Below are 15,898 nucleotides of genomic sequence, written 5' to 3' on the forward strand. Positions count from 1 at the left end.
TTAGGTCCTTTGCTGTTTCCCAGACTCTCTGGCAGTGGGATTGTAGGCTGGCATTCCCCTGCTTCAGGTCTAAAATCCATATATGAGTAAGTACATACCATGTTTGTCTTTTTGTGACTGGATTACCTCACTCAGGATGGTTTCTTCTAGTGCCATCCATTTGGGGAGGCACTTCTTTAGTCAAGACAAATTTACAGAGACTACATTTTTTTTTAAAATCAGGCATACTTGGGTTTATTATCATAACTCAAGTATTACAAACAATGTCAGGACTACCAGGTGAGTGGGGTCTCTGTTAGCACGGACAACAAAGTCTTTTAAGATGCGGGAATAAAAGAGATCTTTTAAAATATAAAGACTTTTTCAAGCATACTAAGGATCATGATTTGCAGTCACAAAAAATGAGACCATGTAGACAACTGAGCAGGAACATGTTTTAAGACCTTTGATTTAAAACACAAACTTTGTTTACATATACAAAAGCTTTGTTTGTCAGAAAGATTTGTTTGATACAAAACTAACTGTAGGTGTTCTGATGATGCTCACGAAGCAAAGGAAGTCAGAGCACATGCGACACAGAAGGATGCTTTAAGTTGGCCCCTATCATGCCATCCAATACGACATTGAATGTGATCGCAAGGGAGACTACTCTGATGAGAGAAATTGCATGTTTATATTTAAAGAAATTGATACGTAAATGACGTTGATCATCATATGAGAATAACAAGTTTGTAGCTAGTAACTTTCAGTCATTAGACTTGCACTAAGATTTAAGGACAGGAAAGTCAGTTCCCATTCTTGACATTCTGTCTAAGAATACGCAGCCGTGACATCACTACATCCCAGTCAGCATAAGCTCCTTCCAGATGGCGGGATATCTCAGTTCCTGCCTCATAACTACGGCGTCCATGGAGCAAGCGCCAGTTGTCAAAGGTAATCACATCACCTAGTTGGGAGAAAGTTTCAACATGAATAATTTGTGTTAAAGTGATTTACAAAGATAGAGATTATTAGTTACAGGATAGAAATTATACATTCTGGTACAAATAACAAAATCTCCATGTTCAGATCTGTTGCTTACCATAGTGGCTATAGTAAGTACTGTATTCATTAAGAAAGCAAATATCAAGAAAATGTAATATCCGAGATGTCACCCCTACTCAGTTCACACCAAGAAATAGCACGTTTCTCTTGTAAATAAAGTTACAAACTTATGATTTTTTTAAAAAAACGAATTTTGTTACTGGACAGTTTTTACATGTAGATAATGCATTCTAGTTACTCTCCCTCCACTCTCTCATATCTCGTTACCATGTCTGCCAGTGCCTCTCATCACATCCAGTCCCTTTCCTAGATCCTTGACTGGATTTTTTTTGTGACCCCTCTAATTTTTTCAGGGTCGTCCATATGACTATTGGGCTGGAACTGTGCACTGGAACTTGCTAGGATCATTTGTGGTACACAGCTATAGGGAGCAGTTCCCATATGCATCAGGATATTTGAACTTCATAGCTTGATGGGCAATCATGGGCATGGTTATATAAAACATTTTTTTGGAAAAGCTTTTGTATTGTTCTACTTTTGAAAAATCAGTAATATAAAAGCTTCCCAGTTTAAGAGCTTCAAGTAACTATAAGGATAGTGTTGTTTTTGTCAGATAGTCTACATTCTTCATATTTCACATATATTTTTTAAAAAGGGAAATACTGAAAAGAAAGCAGTTACTCTGCCATTAAATGATGAGGCTTGGATCCCAACTCCTACTATTATTTTTTTTTGTTTATTTTTTCTCATGATGTTTGTTTTATATGGTGTTACTCCTAAAATCAAGCTGCTCTGATAGCATGCTGAAGGTTTTATGGAGTTATCAAGATCTATTTATCTACTTTATTATGTCAAAGAGGATTTCTAAAAACAACTCAAGTAGGTGTGGTATGTGTGTGTGCTTGTAGTCCCATCTACTTAGGAGAATAAAGTATGAGTTAGCCCCATCTACTTAGGAGAATAAAGTCTGAGTATTGCTGAAGTCTGTCTTGGGAGCTAAAGATGAGTTTGTGTGTGGGGGAGGGTGGGGGCTTAAGATCTGGAGAGATGGTTCATCAGTGAAGAGTACTGCTTTTCCAGAGGATGCTTGTTCAATATCCAGCACCTACATGTTGGCTCACAGCTGTCTGGAACTCTACCCCCAGGAGATGCAATGCCCCTTTCTGTACTCTTAGGGAATTGTATGTTTGTAGTGCATGGAAAAACATTCAGGCAAACCCTCATACACACAAAAAAGAGAAGTAAGGGGTCAGAGAGATGGTTCAGAGGTTAAGAGCACTGGCTGCTCTCCTAGAAGTCATGAGTTCAATTCCCAGCAACCACATGGTGGCTCACAACCATCTATAATGAGATCCTGGTGTCCTCTTCTGACAATAATAAATAATTAAATTTAAAAAGAGAAGTAAATAAAGTCTCAAAATTAATTCAAATAATAAAAAGAATGTTCAAATAGACCAAAGCAAGAATAAAGAGAAATTATGCCTTTTTATTGCAAATAGCAAGCAAACTTTCATGTTTAAATCTGATGCTCAACATGGCGATTATAATTAATAAGGATGTTCTGTAATTATTAAGAAGGTAGATCTTATGTGTTCCCTTAATGAAAACTGATAGATATGTAAAATAATGTACATTAATAATTAACTCAAATTAGCTATCTCATAATACATACATATCTGAAAATATATACATGACAAACCCAATTTTATTGTTAATTGAAGACAAAATGGCTCAAGTTTGGTGACAATTTAGTCAGTAGAGATTGTCTGGAAACATTATCCATGTTTCCTTATTCTTTTCAAGTCACTGGGATAGACTGAGTCCAGCTTGTTTTAGTATTACTCTTTTTTGTAAGTTTTATCAATAAACATTACTCATGTATTTTGAAGTAGGAATTACAAAGATATTTTTGTTTAGCAAGACAGAAGAATTTAAAATAAACTTCATTTGCACTTCCTATATACCTTTTTAGGACTGTGGGTGATTTTCACATTGTAATTTCTATACTGTTTCTTAGAACCTAACTTGTGCTCATGATACTTAATGTAATACAGAATTTGGTGTAAGAGAAGATAGCATCCTTTCTTGAGTTTGAGCCATGATGGCTTTAATAAAATAAGGAAAACCACACAGATGACAAGAATTTTCAAAAAGCTTATTAAGAAGGTGACTATCAGGACAGAAAATGTAAAACAGTCTTAAGATTAGACATAGGTATCATCTAGTATCTCTTTTAAGTATCCTTAGATTGAAGGCTCTTAAATTTCATAAGCTAGATTTCCAAGATAGCTTGCAAAAAGGACTTTTTTTTAAGTCTGGGGAGTCTACAGCCTAGAAGTGGAGATGGCAGGAATATTCTATTTAGGCAAATCAGCTGCTCATCAATAGTCTATAGTAGTACCAGTCTGGACATCATTTTCCTCTACTCACCTGGATTCATCTTGAAGGTGTACTTGTATTCTTTGCTGTTCATGAGGTCAACAAACTCTTTCAGAGCAGAGTAGAAAGGCTGAACTCTTTCAACGGGGACATCGAAGACTGTGTCTCTGGTTGCATTGTTAAAGTTGATGCGAACCACTTGGCCTTTATCATCCAACCTGTTTTATTCAATAGGCAAAATAAACACCAAATAAGGGTCAATTTCTCTTAGAGGTTTGTTGTAAATACAGCATACATGAAACATATAAATTAAACATAATGGGGTGATGTGATATTTAGATATATGTATAATTATGCATATTGTGCCGAATAACATTTTTTAAAAGTAGTGTTTGAATTTAGCTGTCAGGTTATAACTAAGATACTTGAGTTGCTGTACCTGCTTGTGGGAAGTGTGAGGCATGAGTATCTCATGCCTGAATACAACATGAGTTGTATAAAGGTACCATATCTCCAAATGGGGAAATTTCTCATCTCACAAGTCACCAAAGAAGCACCTTAGAGATTTATTTTTATCTAAAACTTATTTTTGAAACTTATCTTTTCTCCACATTTTCCATCTAACTTCTTCAGAAAATCATCTATTTCTACGCATAAAATATATGTATGTTCGGCAGTTTGCTGAAGTCTGTCAAGAATGTTTGACAATGCAAGTTTCTTCCTTACAAAGTCGGTAGAGCTACAAATCCCTGTTATCACAAAATTGAACTCTGCTTTCCTTTGTTTTTGGAGCATGTGCATTCTATTTAAACACTAATTATAACTTGGCTGAAAAATTTACCCCCCACTATCTAAGTTCTATAAGGCCAGGGATCTTTTTTTTTCTTTCTCCCATTGGTGCTTCCCAAGTACTAAGCAGCAACACACAAGGCAATTTTCAAATGAACAATTTAATCAGTGCCCTTTTTATGTTCAAGAAAATCATGATTAAATAATGTTAAAGGAAAAAATAGGGTGGGGGAGATACCTCAGATGGCAAAGTGCTTTCTGTTTGTGAGGCTCAGTGAAAGACCCTGTCTCAAAAGAACAATTGAAAAACATACTCCAGCCTTCACATGAACACTCACATATATACATCTATATACACAGATACATACCTACACACACACACACACACACACACACACACACAGAGAGAGAGAGAGAGAGAGAGAGAGAGGGAGGGAGGGAGAGAGAGAGAGGGAGGGAGGGAGGGAGGGAGGGAGAATTTAAAAAAGAAAAAGAAAACAGAAGAAAGTATCCTAATTAAGAATTAAGGACCAACCCTGTCAAGGAGAATAATGTTTCTCATCATGTACTCACATTGAAGTTAAAAAAAGTATAAAACTAAATAATCTATGTAGCGCATAATTATGATTTCTGCTGACTTAGCACTCTCTGAGGGATGTTCCATTCTTAGTCCATGTGGCTAAAATGAGACAGATTCTGCTCCAGAGATGCACATGGGATCCAGCTATGGCCAAGCAGCTGGTAGGTCATACTGGTGATTGTCTCATGGACAGACGTAGACAAGACTGGGCAGGGAGTCGTCCAGATGTGCCATAGTTTTTGAAATACAAATACTAGCCTTGTGCTGTGGTTGCTAGCACGAAGGATGATGAAAAACTTGGAGCTTGGGAGATGTATCTTTGAAAATGAAGCCAAAAATAGATGACAAAGCTAAGAAGAAGAAAACAACGGTTCCTGGTTGACAGGGCTTAACTCCTGCATTTATATTCTCTTTTATATTCTTTCACTTCCAGCTGTAAACTTTCTAACAGTTTTAATCAATCTCATTTTCAAGCAGAGTTTATACAAAAAATGAAATATGTATGAATTCTTAGGTACCCAAAAATTTAATATTGATTGAGAAAAAATTTCATGTTGTTTGGTGATTTTTTAAATGGCATTTTTCTTCTAGCAACATATTAAACCAAAGCTTTGGACTTAAAGCTTTCTGCTTTTTAAACCTGTTTCAGCGATAGGGAATTTATAAGACTACTCACTCTATTATCTTGTGTTTAGATTGCACCGAGAAATCACAGTAATCAACCCCAATGTCTGTAAAATCCACAAAGGTGGAGGACAGAGTGTGGAATGCCTGAGGGTTCTTCTCCTTGAGCTTTTTAAAGCTGTTTCAGCGATAGGGAATTTATAAGACTACTCACTCTATTATCTTGTGTTTAGATTGCACCGAGAAATCACAGTAATCCACCCCAATGTCTGTAAAATGCACAAAGGTGGAGGACAGAGTGTGGAACGCCTGAGGTTTCTTCTCCTTGAGCTTTTTAAAGCTGTTTCAGCGATAGGGAATTTATAAGACTACTTACTCTATTATCTTGTGTTTAGATTGCACCGAGAAATCACAGTAATCCACCCCAATGTCTGTAAAATCCACAAAGGTGGAGGACAGAGTGTGGAACGCCTGAGGGTTCTTCTCCTTGAGCTTTTGGCACACATTAAACCCATCCACAATTTCAGAATCTCCTCCTGTGACTGTTTGCTTTATGCAGTGCAGAAACTGAACCTGGAAGGAGAAATGGAGAAATAGGTCAAGATAATGGCACCCACCCACTTCTAAAACTACGATGTTAAATATTTTAAAAAGATGCAAATAGGGAAGAAGTCAATAAACTTAAAAACATCTATTTTCTGATATCAATATTGAGGGGAATTAGGGAGATGAAATGTTGCTTACAATAATGTGGTATAATTCAAGGCTGCTGCAGTTGAGGCATACAAATAAAGTTCACAGATTACACCAGTTGGAGGCAGGGAGCACAGCATGCTGCTATAGGCAGGAAAGGCAACAGTGGAGCCAGGTTTAAGCTGGCCAGAGGACTATGGTTAAGACCTGAGTTGCATAAAAGAATTAGAATGAAAAGAGGTGGCTGTAGTGATGTGTTGTTTGTAATCTAACAAATAAAGCTTGCCTGGTGATCAGAATGCAGAGCTAAGAGCCACTCGCAAGCCACACATCTATTAACAGTTAAGCCACTAGTTAGTTACACACACTAAGCCATTAGTTAGTTACACACCTAAGCCACTAGCTAGCCATAGAGGACAGGCAGTGGTGGTGACACTTTTAATCCCAGGACTCAGGAGACAGAGGCAGATGGCCTACAATCCCACTTGTTTTACCCCCAGAAACAGCTGATTTGACAAGGATTAGCTCTTGAATCCCAGACTGATGGCTGGGAATGCAGCATGGGACTGATCAAGACCCCCTGAATGTGGGTGTCAGTGAGGAGGCCTAGGTAGTCTATTGGGCCTTGGGTAGTAGATCAGTATTTATCCCGGGTATACAAATGGAATTTGGGTGCCCATCCAACGATGAGAGATGCACTCTCAGCCTGGACTCTTGGGGGGATGGTCTTGGCCCTGCCCTGGATGAAATGATAGACTATGGACATTCCCATGGAAGGGCCTCACCCTCTCTAGGGAAATTAGGGGGTACTGGGGGGTTGGTGGGAGGGTGTGGGAGGAGGGGAGAGAAAGGGAGAGGGACCGGGCATTGATATGTGAAGCAACCTTGTTTCTAATTTAAATTTAAATTGAAAAAAAAAAAGAGAAATCCAGTCTTGCTGGGCATTGGTGGCACACACCTTTAATCCCAGCACTGGAGAGGCAGTGGGCAGATCTGAATTCAAGGCCAGCCTGGTCTAAAAAGTGAGTTCCTGAACATCCAAGGCTACACAGAGAAGTCCTGTCTCAAAAAACCAAAAGGAAGAAAATCCAGTCTTACGTGTTTATGTAAATATGCACAATTTCCCAATGTTGGAAGATATCTCAAACAAATAAATAATGATTCAATATTTAAATGGAGGTAAATTTTAACCTTGAAAAAATATATGCATTTCTTGATCAAGCCAGTATAGAAAACTCATTTCAGCAGGTCAAAGAGAGATCAGGCAACGTGATGAAGCAAGAGAGAAATTGACATGTCAGCTGAAAATCTACAGAGTTCCAAAACACACAACAAGGACACAGCTCTGTCCCCAAGAGAATCATAGCAGCTCAATTCTTTTGGATTTTGCTGTCGTGAGCTCGCTGATTCAAATGTTGACTTTAAATAGGCCAGTAGATATCTTTTACATATGACTAGGCCAAACAATGTCTCCTTTGGTCTGGTTATATTTTAATACAATCTTATAAAAGAAAATAGATTATGAAGTCTGACAATATTTCCACCACTAACCCAAAAGCTCAGTATACTCCTGTCATGTATAAAATCCAATTTTGTTTCACATAAATCATTCAGAATAAAAAAATTCCTTTCTAAATCTTTCCTTATGGAAGCATGTGACTTTTGGTCCAGAGACAAAAGTTAGCAAAGTCACATCTGTGTATCATTTATGTTATGCCTCCTCATCCTGATCAAGTTGAACCTTCACTATGAAACTCATTTTCCAGATCATTTCGAACATACTGAAAAGGACATTTACCTATTCTATTTGTTAAAGAAAAGATTAAACTTTGGTATTAAAAACTTTTCATAATTCAAAATGGAGGCTGCTCAATAAGACAGATGGTCTATGTGTGTCCATCTGTTAGAATGAAAGCATGTCAGGGGTCATTATTTAAAGACAACCGAAAATAATTGGCCATTGACACCTCCTTTGCCATACTTCACTCTGTGGCTTCTCTAGAGCAGCTCTCTCCTGCCTCTGTTTGTACAGAAAATGCTTTATGTTTTGAGATATAAAGAAGTACAAGATCCAGTTACTGCCCTTGAAGAGTTTTGTAAAATATGTCAATGTCTACAAATGACTTATCAAATCACAGATTACGGAAATTAGTAACTCAGTTCTGGAGCATGCTGGTGTGTCAAAAATCTAGGCAGAGATGTATGTTCCAGTCCAGGTTCCTCGTTTGTTAGTAGTAATCCTAGAAAAACTTTCTACTTTGTGTCCTCTTCTAAAACTGCAGGGCAAGATCAGGCTTGTCAACCTTAAAGGACTTCTAAGAGAGATCATGTAAATAAATGGAAAACTCTGAGAAAGCATAAAATATTGTATTATATTTTAGGTATATTTAGGGAGGCATTTAATATTTTTCTTAGAGTTTTAGTTTTAACTTAGAAACAAACTTAAATTCTGAAAGAGTAAAACACAATTTAAAACTTCAAGCAGGACTTCAAGTTATTCAACTCCATTTTTTAAGTCGTTCTACATTTGATCTCCAAGCAATTGTTAGCAGGTGGAATGCATTGGGTGGTTTGGTGGCACTGTACCACATTCAGAACAAGCCTCATTGTTTCTCTTCTCTAGCTCCCAACCAAACAGGTGATCACAGGAGTAATCTCTCTGTCATGATTTGGTTCAGAGAAGCAATATGGTGTTTTACAATCAATATAACAGTTTAAAACATATAAAGCCCAACATTAGACCAACTAATTCTGTCAAGCAGGGCACAGAGAAAACACGTTTAGTTAAGATGATGACCAAAAGGAATTAATTCTGATTTTTGGCTCATGACAGGAATCTCTGTATTGTTTTGGAGGCTGTCCTGGAACTCACTCTGTAGACCAGACTGGTCTCGAACTCACAGAGATCTGCCTGCCTCTGCCTCCTGAGTGCTGGGATTAAAGGCGTGTGCCACCAACGCCCGGCTGGCACATTTATTCTTAATTAACTCAAGACTTGTCCAACTTCTGATCTATCTCTGAAGATACAGATTTGTATGTGATTGTTTCAGTTCAGTTCAATTTAGACACTCTTTAGTCTCCTGACCGTCTACTTTTTGGTTTAAGAAAATAATGATTTTGTAAAAATGCATTTGGTTTGAAAGCTGATGATATGTAAAGATGGAGAGACAAAGTCAGGAATCTCCTCGATAAAACTGTTATGCACGATGCATCTTCTTTGGCAAGGAAACTTGTGGGTAGGATAGGAGAGGGCTTCCAATACTAGCATGGTTTTTCTGCTCCTTCTGCCGATACCCCTTTACAATGCATTTTTGCAGTTTTTCATGTGAGCATCCCACTTTATTATCTCCTCATTCTGGGCTAGGCTCATTAATTGCTTTGATCAATGAAACATCACTGAAGAGACCTTATGCTAATTACTGGCCAAAGTCCCAAGGACTCACGTATGCTTTGGCTTCTCCAAGGAAAGTGTTGCCAGCTGCCTGTTGAAAGATGTTGCTAGGCTAGCCTGTTGAAAAATGATAGACTAGGGGGAGCAGAGGAAAACCATCTCAGCATCATCTGAAACGAGCTATTTCCTAGGCAACTTAGCAATTGACAAGAGCCAGATGACCGAAAACAATAACCGCTGGGCTGAGCACAGTCCGATAGTAAAAACATATGTGCTGCATATTTAGTCATCTATTAAAATAATAATAATAAGCATTCAGTATTATTCTTTGTCACTATCAGGGATTGAATACAGAGTCTCATGTATGCAGTGTCATCATTGAGCAACACACACAGGCAGTATTCTGTTAAGTTTTTAATTTCACATGTACTGTCCATCAGTTCAACCTTGTGTTTGTGTGATGCACACGTGTGATGTGAAGGTGTGCACATGCCCATATGTGTGCATGAGTAGACTCAAGCAGGATGCCAAGTGGTCTTCCTCTATTGGCTTTTAAGCTGCTAAATTGGGTAGGTCTCTCCCTCTCCCTCCCTCCCTCCCTCCCTCCCTCCCTCCTCCTCCCTCCCTCCCTCCCTCCCTCCCTCCCTCCCTCCCTCCCTCCCTCCCTCCCCCCTCTCTGTATGTGTGCACCACAAGTCAACACTGGTATCTTCCTCAATTACTCTCCACCTAATTTTAGAGACAGAATCTCTCACTGAACCTGGATCTTACCAGTCAGTCTCACTAGTTGACTGGAATGCCCCAGAACTGGGATTACAGACACATATACTCACCCATACCTTTTTACCTGGGTGACAGGCATCTGAATGCAGGTCTTTTATGTTTGTGCAGAAAATGCTTTTATCAATTGAGTCAGCTCAAAAAACCCCAACTTGCAAAGCTTTAAATTCATCTGCTGATGCCAGTGATGGACATGTGACTTCCCACTGTGTGTCCATATTTCATTCTTTTTCAACTCTCATGGGAGTGATATATGTGCAGAAACATCTCAAGATATATTGCTGTCTTAAAAATCTGTCTTGGCAAAGCAAAATGCTCCAATAATTATTTCCAAGAAGAAACAAAGAACTGATTTTTTAATAAGATGAGTGAAAAAATGTCCCTTTCCCTTTAAAAAGTGAGGATGTTCAGGACTTAGGCATGAGATGTTTGTGAGCTCAGATTTTGTTTCAGAAAAGAAGATGCACATAAGACAAATCCAGTGGTTAGCTACATAATCTAGACAGTTCAGGAGAACATTTTTCCTTGGCCTGGCCTGTGGAAAATGTGTTGAAGCTCACCTTACCCCAGGTGGATGATGGAGGGCTGGGTAGTCAGTGTGGAAGCTGAGCTTCCCAGTTGTATAAGCCACATTGTTGGCATCAATCTTGTCCTGCACTTGCCAAGTGTGTCTGCAAAATACAAGAAACATGTGTTTTAAAAGTTTGACACTAAGCCAGAGGAAATGTGCTATAATGCATTTGCTCTGTGAGGGGAAATGGAAACTTTCCATTTTATGAAACAATTAACATAATGACTAAGAGCCAGAAAAAGGAGTTTAACCTTTCTTTCTCTTAAGTGACTCTTTCAGAACTGGCATTTCTGTATTTCTCCTGTCAGGACACAAAAGAACAATACACATAGTCTGTCCTATAAAATTGGTAGGAGATCACATGACTTGCTACAGAAAATTCATACAGAATAAAGTGAACAATTTAAAAATGAACATGTTTGTGGCACATAGTACGTCCAAATGGTAGCAGCACTACTCAGCATAGCGAATCTAAAATTATTTGGCCATTCATAGCTAAAACTGTTTAGGGGTTTGAATGAGAATGTCCCCCACAGGCACAGATATCAGAACAGCTGGTCTCCAGTTGGTGGTGCTACTTGGGAGGTTTATGAGGTATGGTCTCACTGAAGGAATTATTCTACTGGGGTAGCTTTTGAGAGCTTAAGGTCTTATTCTACTTGCACTTTTCTCTAAGCTCTGAGCTTCCTGTTCATGATACCATGCCTGCTGATGCTGCCACAATGGATTATTATCCCTCTAGAAATGGAAGCCCAAATAAACCACACCTTCTGTAAGTTGCCTTGGTCATGGTGTTTTATCACAGCAATAGAAAAGTGACAGTTTAAAGCTCTCACCTAAGTGTACAGTTTCTTCTCACTCTGTTCTCTTCTAGATCCTTGAGAACCACTGATACACTCTCTGTCTTTATGTATTTACCTATTTTGAATATTTAACACATGAGAGATGGTACAGTGTTTGTCCTTTTGTGCCTGACTTTTTTCAATCTGCGTAATGTTTTCAAAATCCATTCATGGTGTTAGAGAATATCTTATCACAGCACTTTGCTTTATAGTTGGAACATCCTACTGTGTTCTGCTGGGTGACTAAACCCTGTTTTACTTGTATGGAGAGAACACAATGTGCTTATCTAATTTTCCTTGGTGTGTCCATTCGGGCTGCCTCTGCTTTTTGGTTGTTACACGCAGTGCCAGTCTGGACACATGTGTACATGCACTTATTTAAGCATCTGTTTCTAGTTTTTAAAATATATCCATACAGCACAATGGAAGGTATGTAACTGTTCTGTGTTATATTTTTGAGGAATGGTCAAACTATTTTCTGTAACATCTGTACCATTTTCATTCTGAGTAGCAAGGTTTGGGGCTTTTAAGTCACTCTCACCCACACGTAGACTTTATAGTGCCTGGTTTTATTAACATTGTTATCATAGCATACCCAGTTAATGTTGTATTGTTATGTTTTTGATTTATATCTTCCTAATGACTAATTATATTGAATATCTCATAATGTGTTTGCTGGGTATTTTTGCATCTCTGTAGAATTATCTGCCCAAATTCCTTATTTTTAGATTGAGTTATATTTTTTTGTTGAATCTTAGTAGTTCATTATATAGCTAGGATAGCAGACTATTGTCATGAATCTGATTTGTGAAAACTTTCATGTATCGTATAGATTCTTTTTTCATTTTCTTGTAATTGTAAAGAAGATTTATTTATATTATGTATATGTGTGCATTTCTGAGTATGAGCACCATTTGCATGTAGTGCCTTCAGGGCCAGAAGTGGACATCAAGTCACCTGGAACTTGAGTTACAGGTGGTTGAGAACCTCCTAATGTGAGTGTTGGGAACTGAATCTGAGTCCATGGCAAGAGCTGCCAGTATTCTTAACTACTGTCCTGTCTCACCAACCCCATGTGAATGAATGTCTTTTGATGCTTATAGGTTTTTAATTTAATTTTTTGTTTTTGGTTTTTCAAGACAGGATTTCTCTGTGGCTTTGGAGGCTGTCCTGGAATTAGCTCTTGTAGACCAGCCTGGTCTCAAACTCACAGAGATTCTCCTGCCTCTGCCTCCCAAGTGCTGGAATTAAAGGCGTGCACCACCACCATCTGGCAGTTTTTAATATTTGTGGCCTCCAACTTATCTATTTTTCTGTGCTGGGCATACTTTTTGTATAGTAGTTACAAATTCATTTTTCAAACCATGATCATTAAAATTTACCTGCCTTTTTTCTAAGAATTTTATTGATTTTTAGCTTATTGATTCATTTTGGTTAATTTTTGTAAGAGATTCTGAGACAGAGCATCCAATTTCATTTCTTTGCCAGTGGATACCAGTTGCCAAGCACCATTTACTGAATACAGTTATTTTCATAGTAAATGTCCTTGATATCTCTGATGAGAATCATTTGGCCATAAGGAATAGGTTTATTTCTGAACTCAATAATTCATCTGCTTTACCAGTAGCATGCCATATTGATTACCAAAAGTTACCTTTGTCTACTTGTAGCCCCTTGTAATTTATATGAACTTGGTTTTCAATCTATAAAAGAAAAGGGCAATCTTGGTGGAGAATTCACTGACTCTGTAGGCTGGCCTGGGTAGAATTAACATCTTACTACATATTTCTATAACATCTTTAACATCTATTAACATCTTACATATTTATATAAGAACATAAGGCGTTCTTTCATTTATTTAAGACTATTTCAATCATGCTTTATATTTTAATTGTATGCTTTTTACTTTCTTGATTGCATTTATTATTTGATACTTTATTCACCCAGATTCTATTTGAGGTTTCAGTTGTCTTACTTTACTTTTCAGATTGCTCATTGTTGGTATATATAGCTACAGTTAAGTTTTACTTGTTCATCTTGTGCCCTGCATCTTTGCTTATTTGAATTATTAGTTATGGTAGCAGAAAGAAATGAAAGAGGACACAAGAAAACAGAAAGCTCTCCCATGCTCTTGGATAGGTAGGATCAATATAGTAAAAATGGCAATCTTGCCAAAAGCAGTCTACAGATTCAATGCAATCCCCATTGAAACACTGGCAAAATACTTCACAGACCTTGCAAGGATAATAATCAACTTTATATGGAAAAAGAAAACACCCAGGATAGACAAAACAATCTGTATAATAAAGGAACTTCCTGAGACATCATTATCCCTGACTTCAAACTCTATTATAGAGTTATAGTCCTGAAAACAGCTTGGCATTGGCACAAAAATAGATAGGTATACCAATGGGATTGAATTGAAAACCTTGATATTAACCCACACACCTACAAATACCTGATCTTTGACAAAGAAACTAAAACTATACAATGGAAAAAAGAAAGCATCTTCAACAAATGGTGCTGACATAACTGGATGCTGGCATGTAGAAGACTACAGATAGGTCCATATCTATCACCATGAACAAAACTTAAGTCCAAATCCATCAAAGACCTTAACATAAATCCAGCCACACTGAACCTCTTAGAAGAGAAAGTGGGTGGTAGCCTTGAACAAACTGGTACAGGAGACTGCTTCCTGAACATGATACCAGTAACACAGACACTGAGATTGACAGTTCATAAATGGGACCTCCTGAAACTGAGAAGCTTCTGTAAAGCAAAGGACATAGTCAACAAGACAAAACGTCAGCTCACAGAATGGGAAAACATATTCACCAACAACACATATAACAGAGGACTGATCTGTACAAAGCTAGTCTCCAAAACACCAAGGGATCCAATTAAAAAGTGGAGTACAGAACCACAGAATTCTTATTAGAGGAGTCTAAAATGGCAGATAGACACTTGAGAAAGTGCCCAACACCCTTAACCAGGGAAATGGAAATCAAGACAACTCTGGGATACCATCTTACTCCTGTTAGAATGGCTAAAATAAAAAACACCAATGACAGTTTATTCTGGAGGGGATGTGGTGAAAGGGGAATACTTTTGAAGTGCTCATGGGAGTCAACTAGTACAGCCATTTTTAAAATCAGTATCGAGATTCCTCAGGAAGATGGGAATCAGTCTACCACAAGATCCAGCAGTTCCACTCTTACGCATATACCCAAAAGATGCACATTCATACAACAAGGACATCTGTTCAACAATGTTCATAGCAGCATTATTTGTAATAGCCATAACCTGGAAGCAACCTAGATGCCCCTCAACTGAAGAATGGATACAGACAATGTGTTACATTTACACAATGGAGTACTACTCTGTGGAAAAAAACAATGGAATCTTGCAATTGGCAGGCAAAATGAAGAAACCATCCTGAGTGAGGTCACAAAAAGACAAACATGGTATGTACTCACTCATATATGGATTTTAGACATGGAGCAGGTTAATGCCAGCCTACAATCCACACCACCAGAGAGTCTGGGAAACAGGGAACACTCTAAGAGAGACATGTATGGTCCTAGGAGAAAAGAAGGGGACAGGATCTCCTGAGTGGATTGGTAGCATGAGGGGGAGGGGAGAGGAAACTGGGAGCAAGAGAGGGGGAGAAGAGAAGGGGAGATGAGGAAATGGGGGAGCAGGAAGGTTCAGCTGGGGGAAGAATAGAAGAGAGCAGGATGAGAGATGCCATAATAGCAGGAGTTATTATAGGTTTGAGGAAGGATCTGATACTAGGAAGATTTTCAGAGATCTCCAAAGATGACACAACTGGTAATCTAAGCAATATTGGAGAGGCTATCTTAAATGCCCTTCTCCGATAATGAGTTTGATGACTACGTTATACGCCATACAGTTGCTGATGGAAGCAGAGGCAGACACCCACAGCTAAAGACTGAACTGAACTCCTGCAACCCAGGCTGGTGAAACTCAGAGAAACAGCTGACCTGAACAATGAGGTAGCTCATGGACCCCAGACTGATGGCTGGGAGGCCATCATGGTAGTGATCAGACCCCCTTAATATGAATGTCAGTGATGAGACCTTGGCAATCTATGGGACCTCTGGTAGTAGATCAATATTTATCCCTGGTGTACGAATGGACCTTGGGAGCCCATTCCACGTGGAGGGATGCTCTCTCAGCCT

The 15,898-nt window shown here is 38.4% G+C and overlaps 1 protein-coding gene across 2 annotated transcripts in view; it reads right to left on the minus strand.

The window, feature by feature from the left end:
• Positions 1–205: 205 nt before the first annotated feature.
• Bbox1 (gamma-butyrobetaine hydroxylase 1) overlaps positions 206–15,898 on the minus strand; it is a 51,047-nt gene continuing 35,354 nt past the window's right edge. For both annotated transcript variants that reach the window (XM_021231233.2, XM_005064806.4), the window contains exons 5-8: positions 10,846–10,951; positions 5,793–5,989; positions 3,475–3,641; positions 206–946 (exon numbers count right to left, since the gene is read on the minus strand). In XM_021231233.2, the coding sequence (XP_021086892.1) occupies positions 786–946; positions 3,475–3,641; positions 5,793–5,989; positions 10,846–10,951 (631 nt within the window). In that variant the 3' untranslated portion in view covers positions 206–785. The remainder of the gene's footprint in view (positions 947–3,474; positions 3,642–5,792; positions 5,990–10,845; positions 10,952–15,898) is intronic.

The sequence above is a fragment of the Mesocricetus auratus genome, unplaced genomic scaffold (assembly GCF_017639785.1).
Source record: "Mesocricetus auratus isolate SY011 unplaced genomic scaffold, BCM_Maur_2.0 Super-Scaffold_100004, whole genome shotgun sequence".
NCBI classification, from domain to species: Eukaryota; Metazoa; Chordata; class Mammalia; order Rodentia; family Cricetidae; genus Mesocricetus; species Mesocricetus auratus.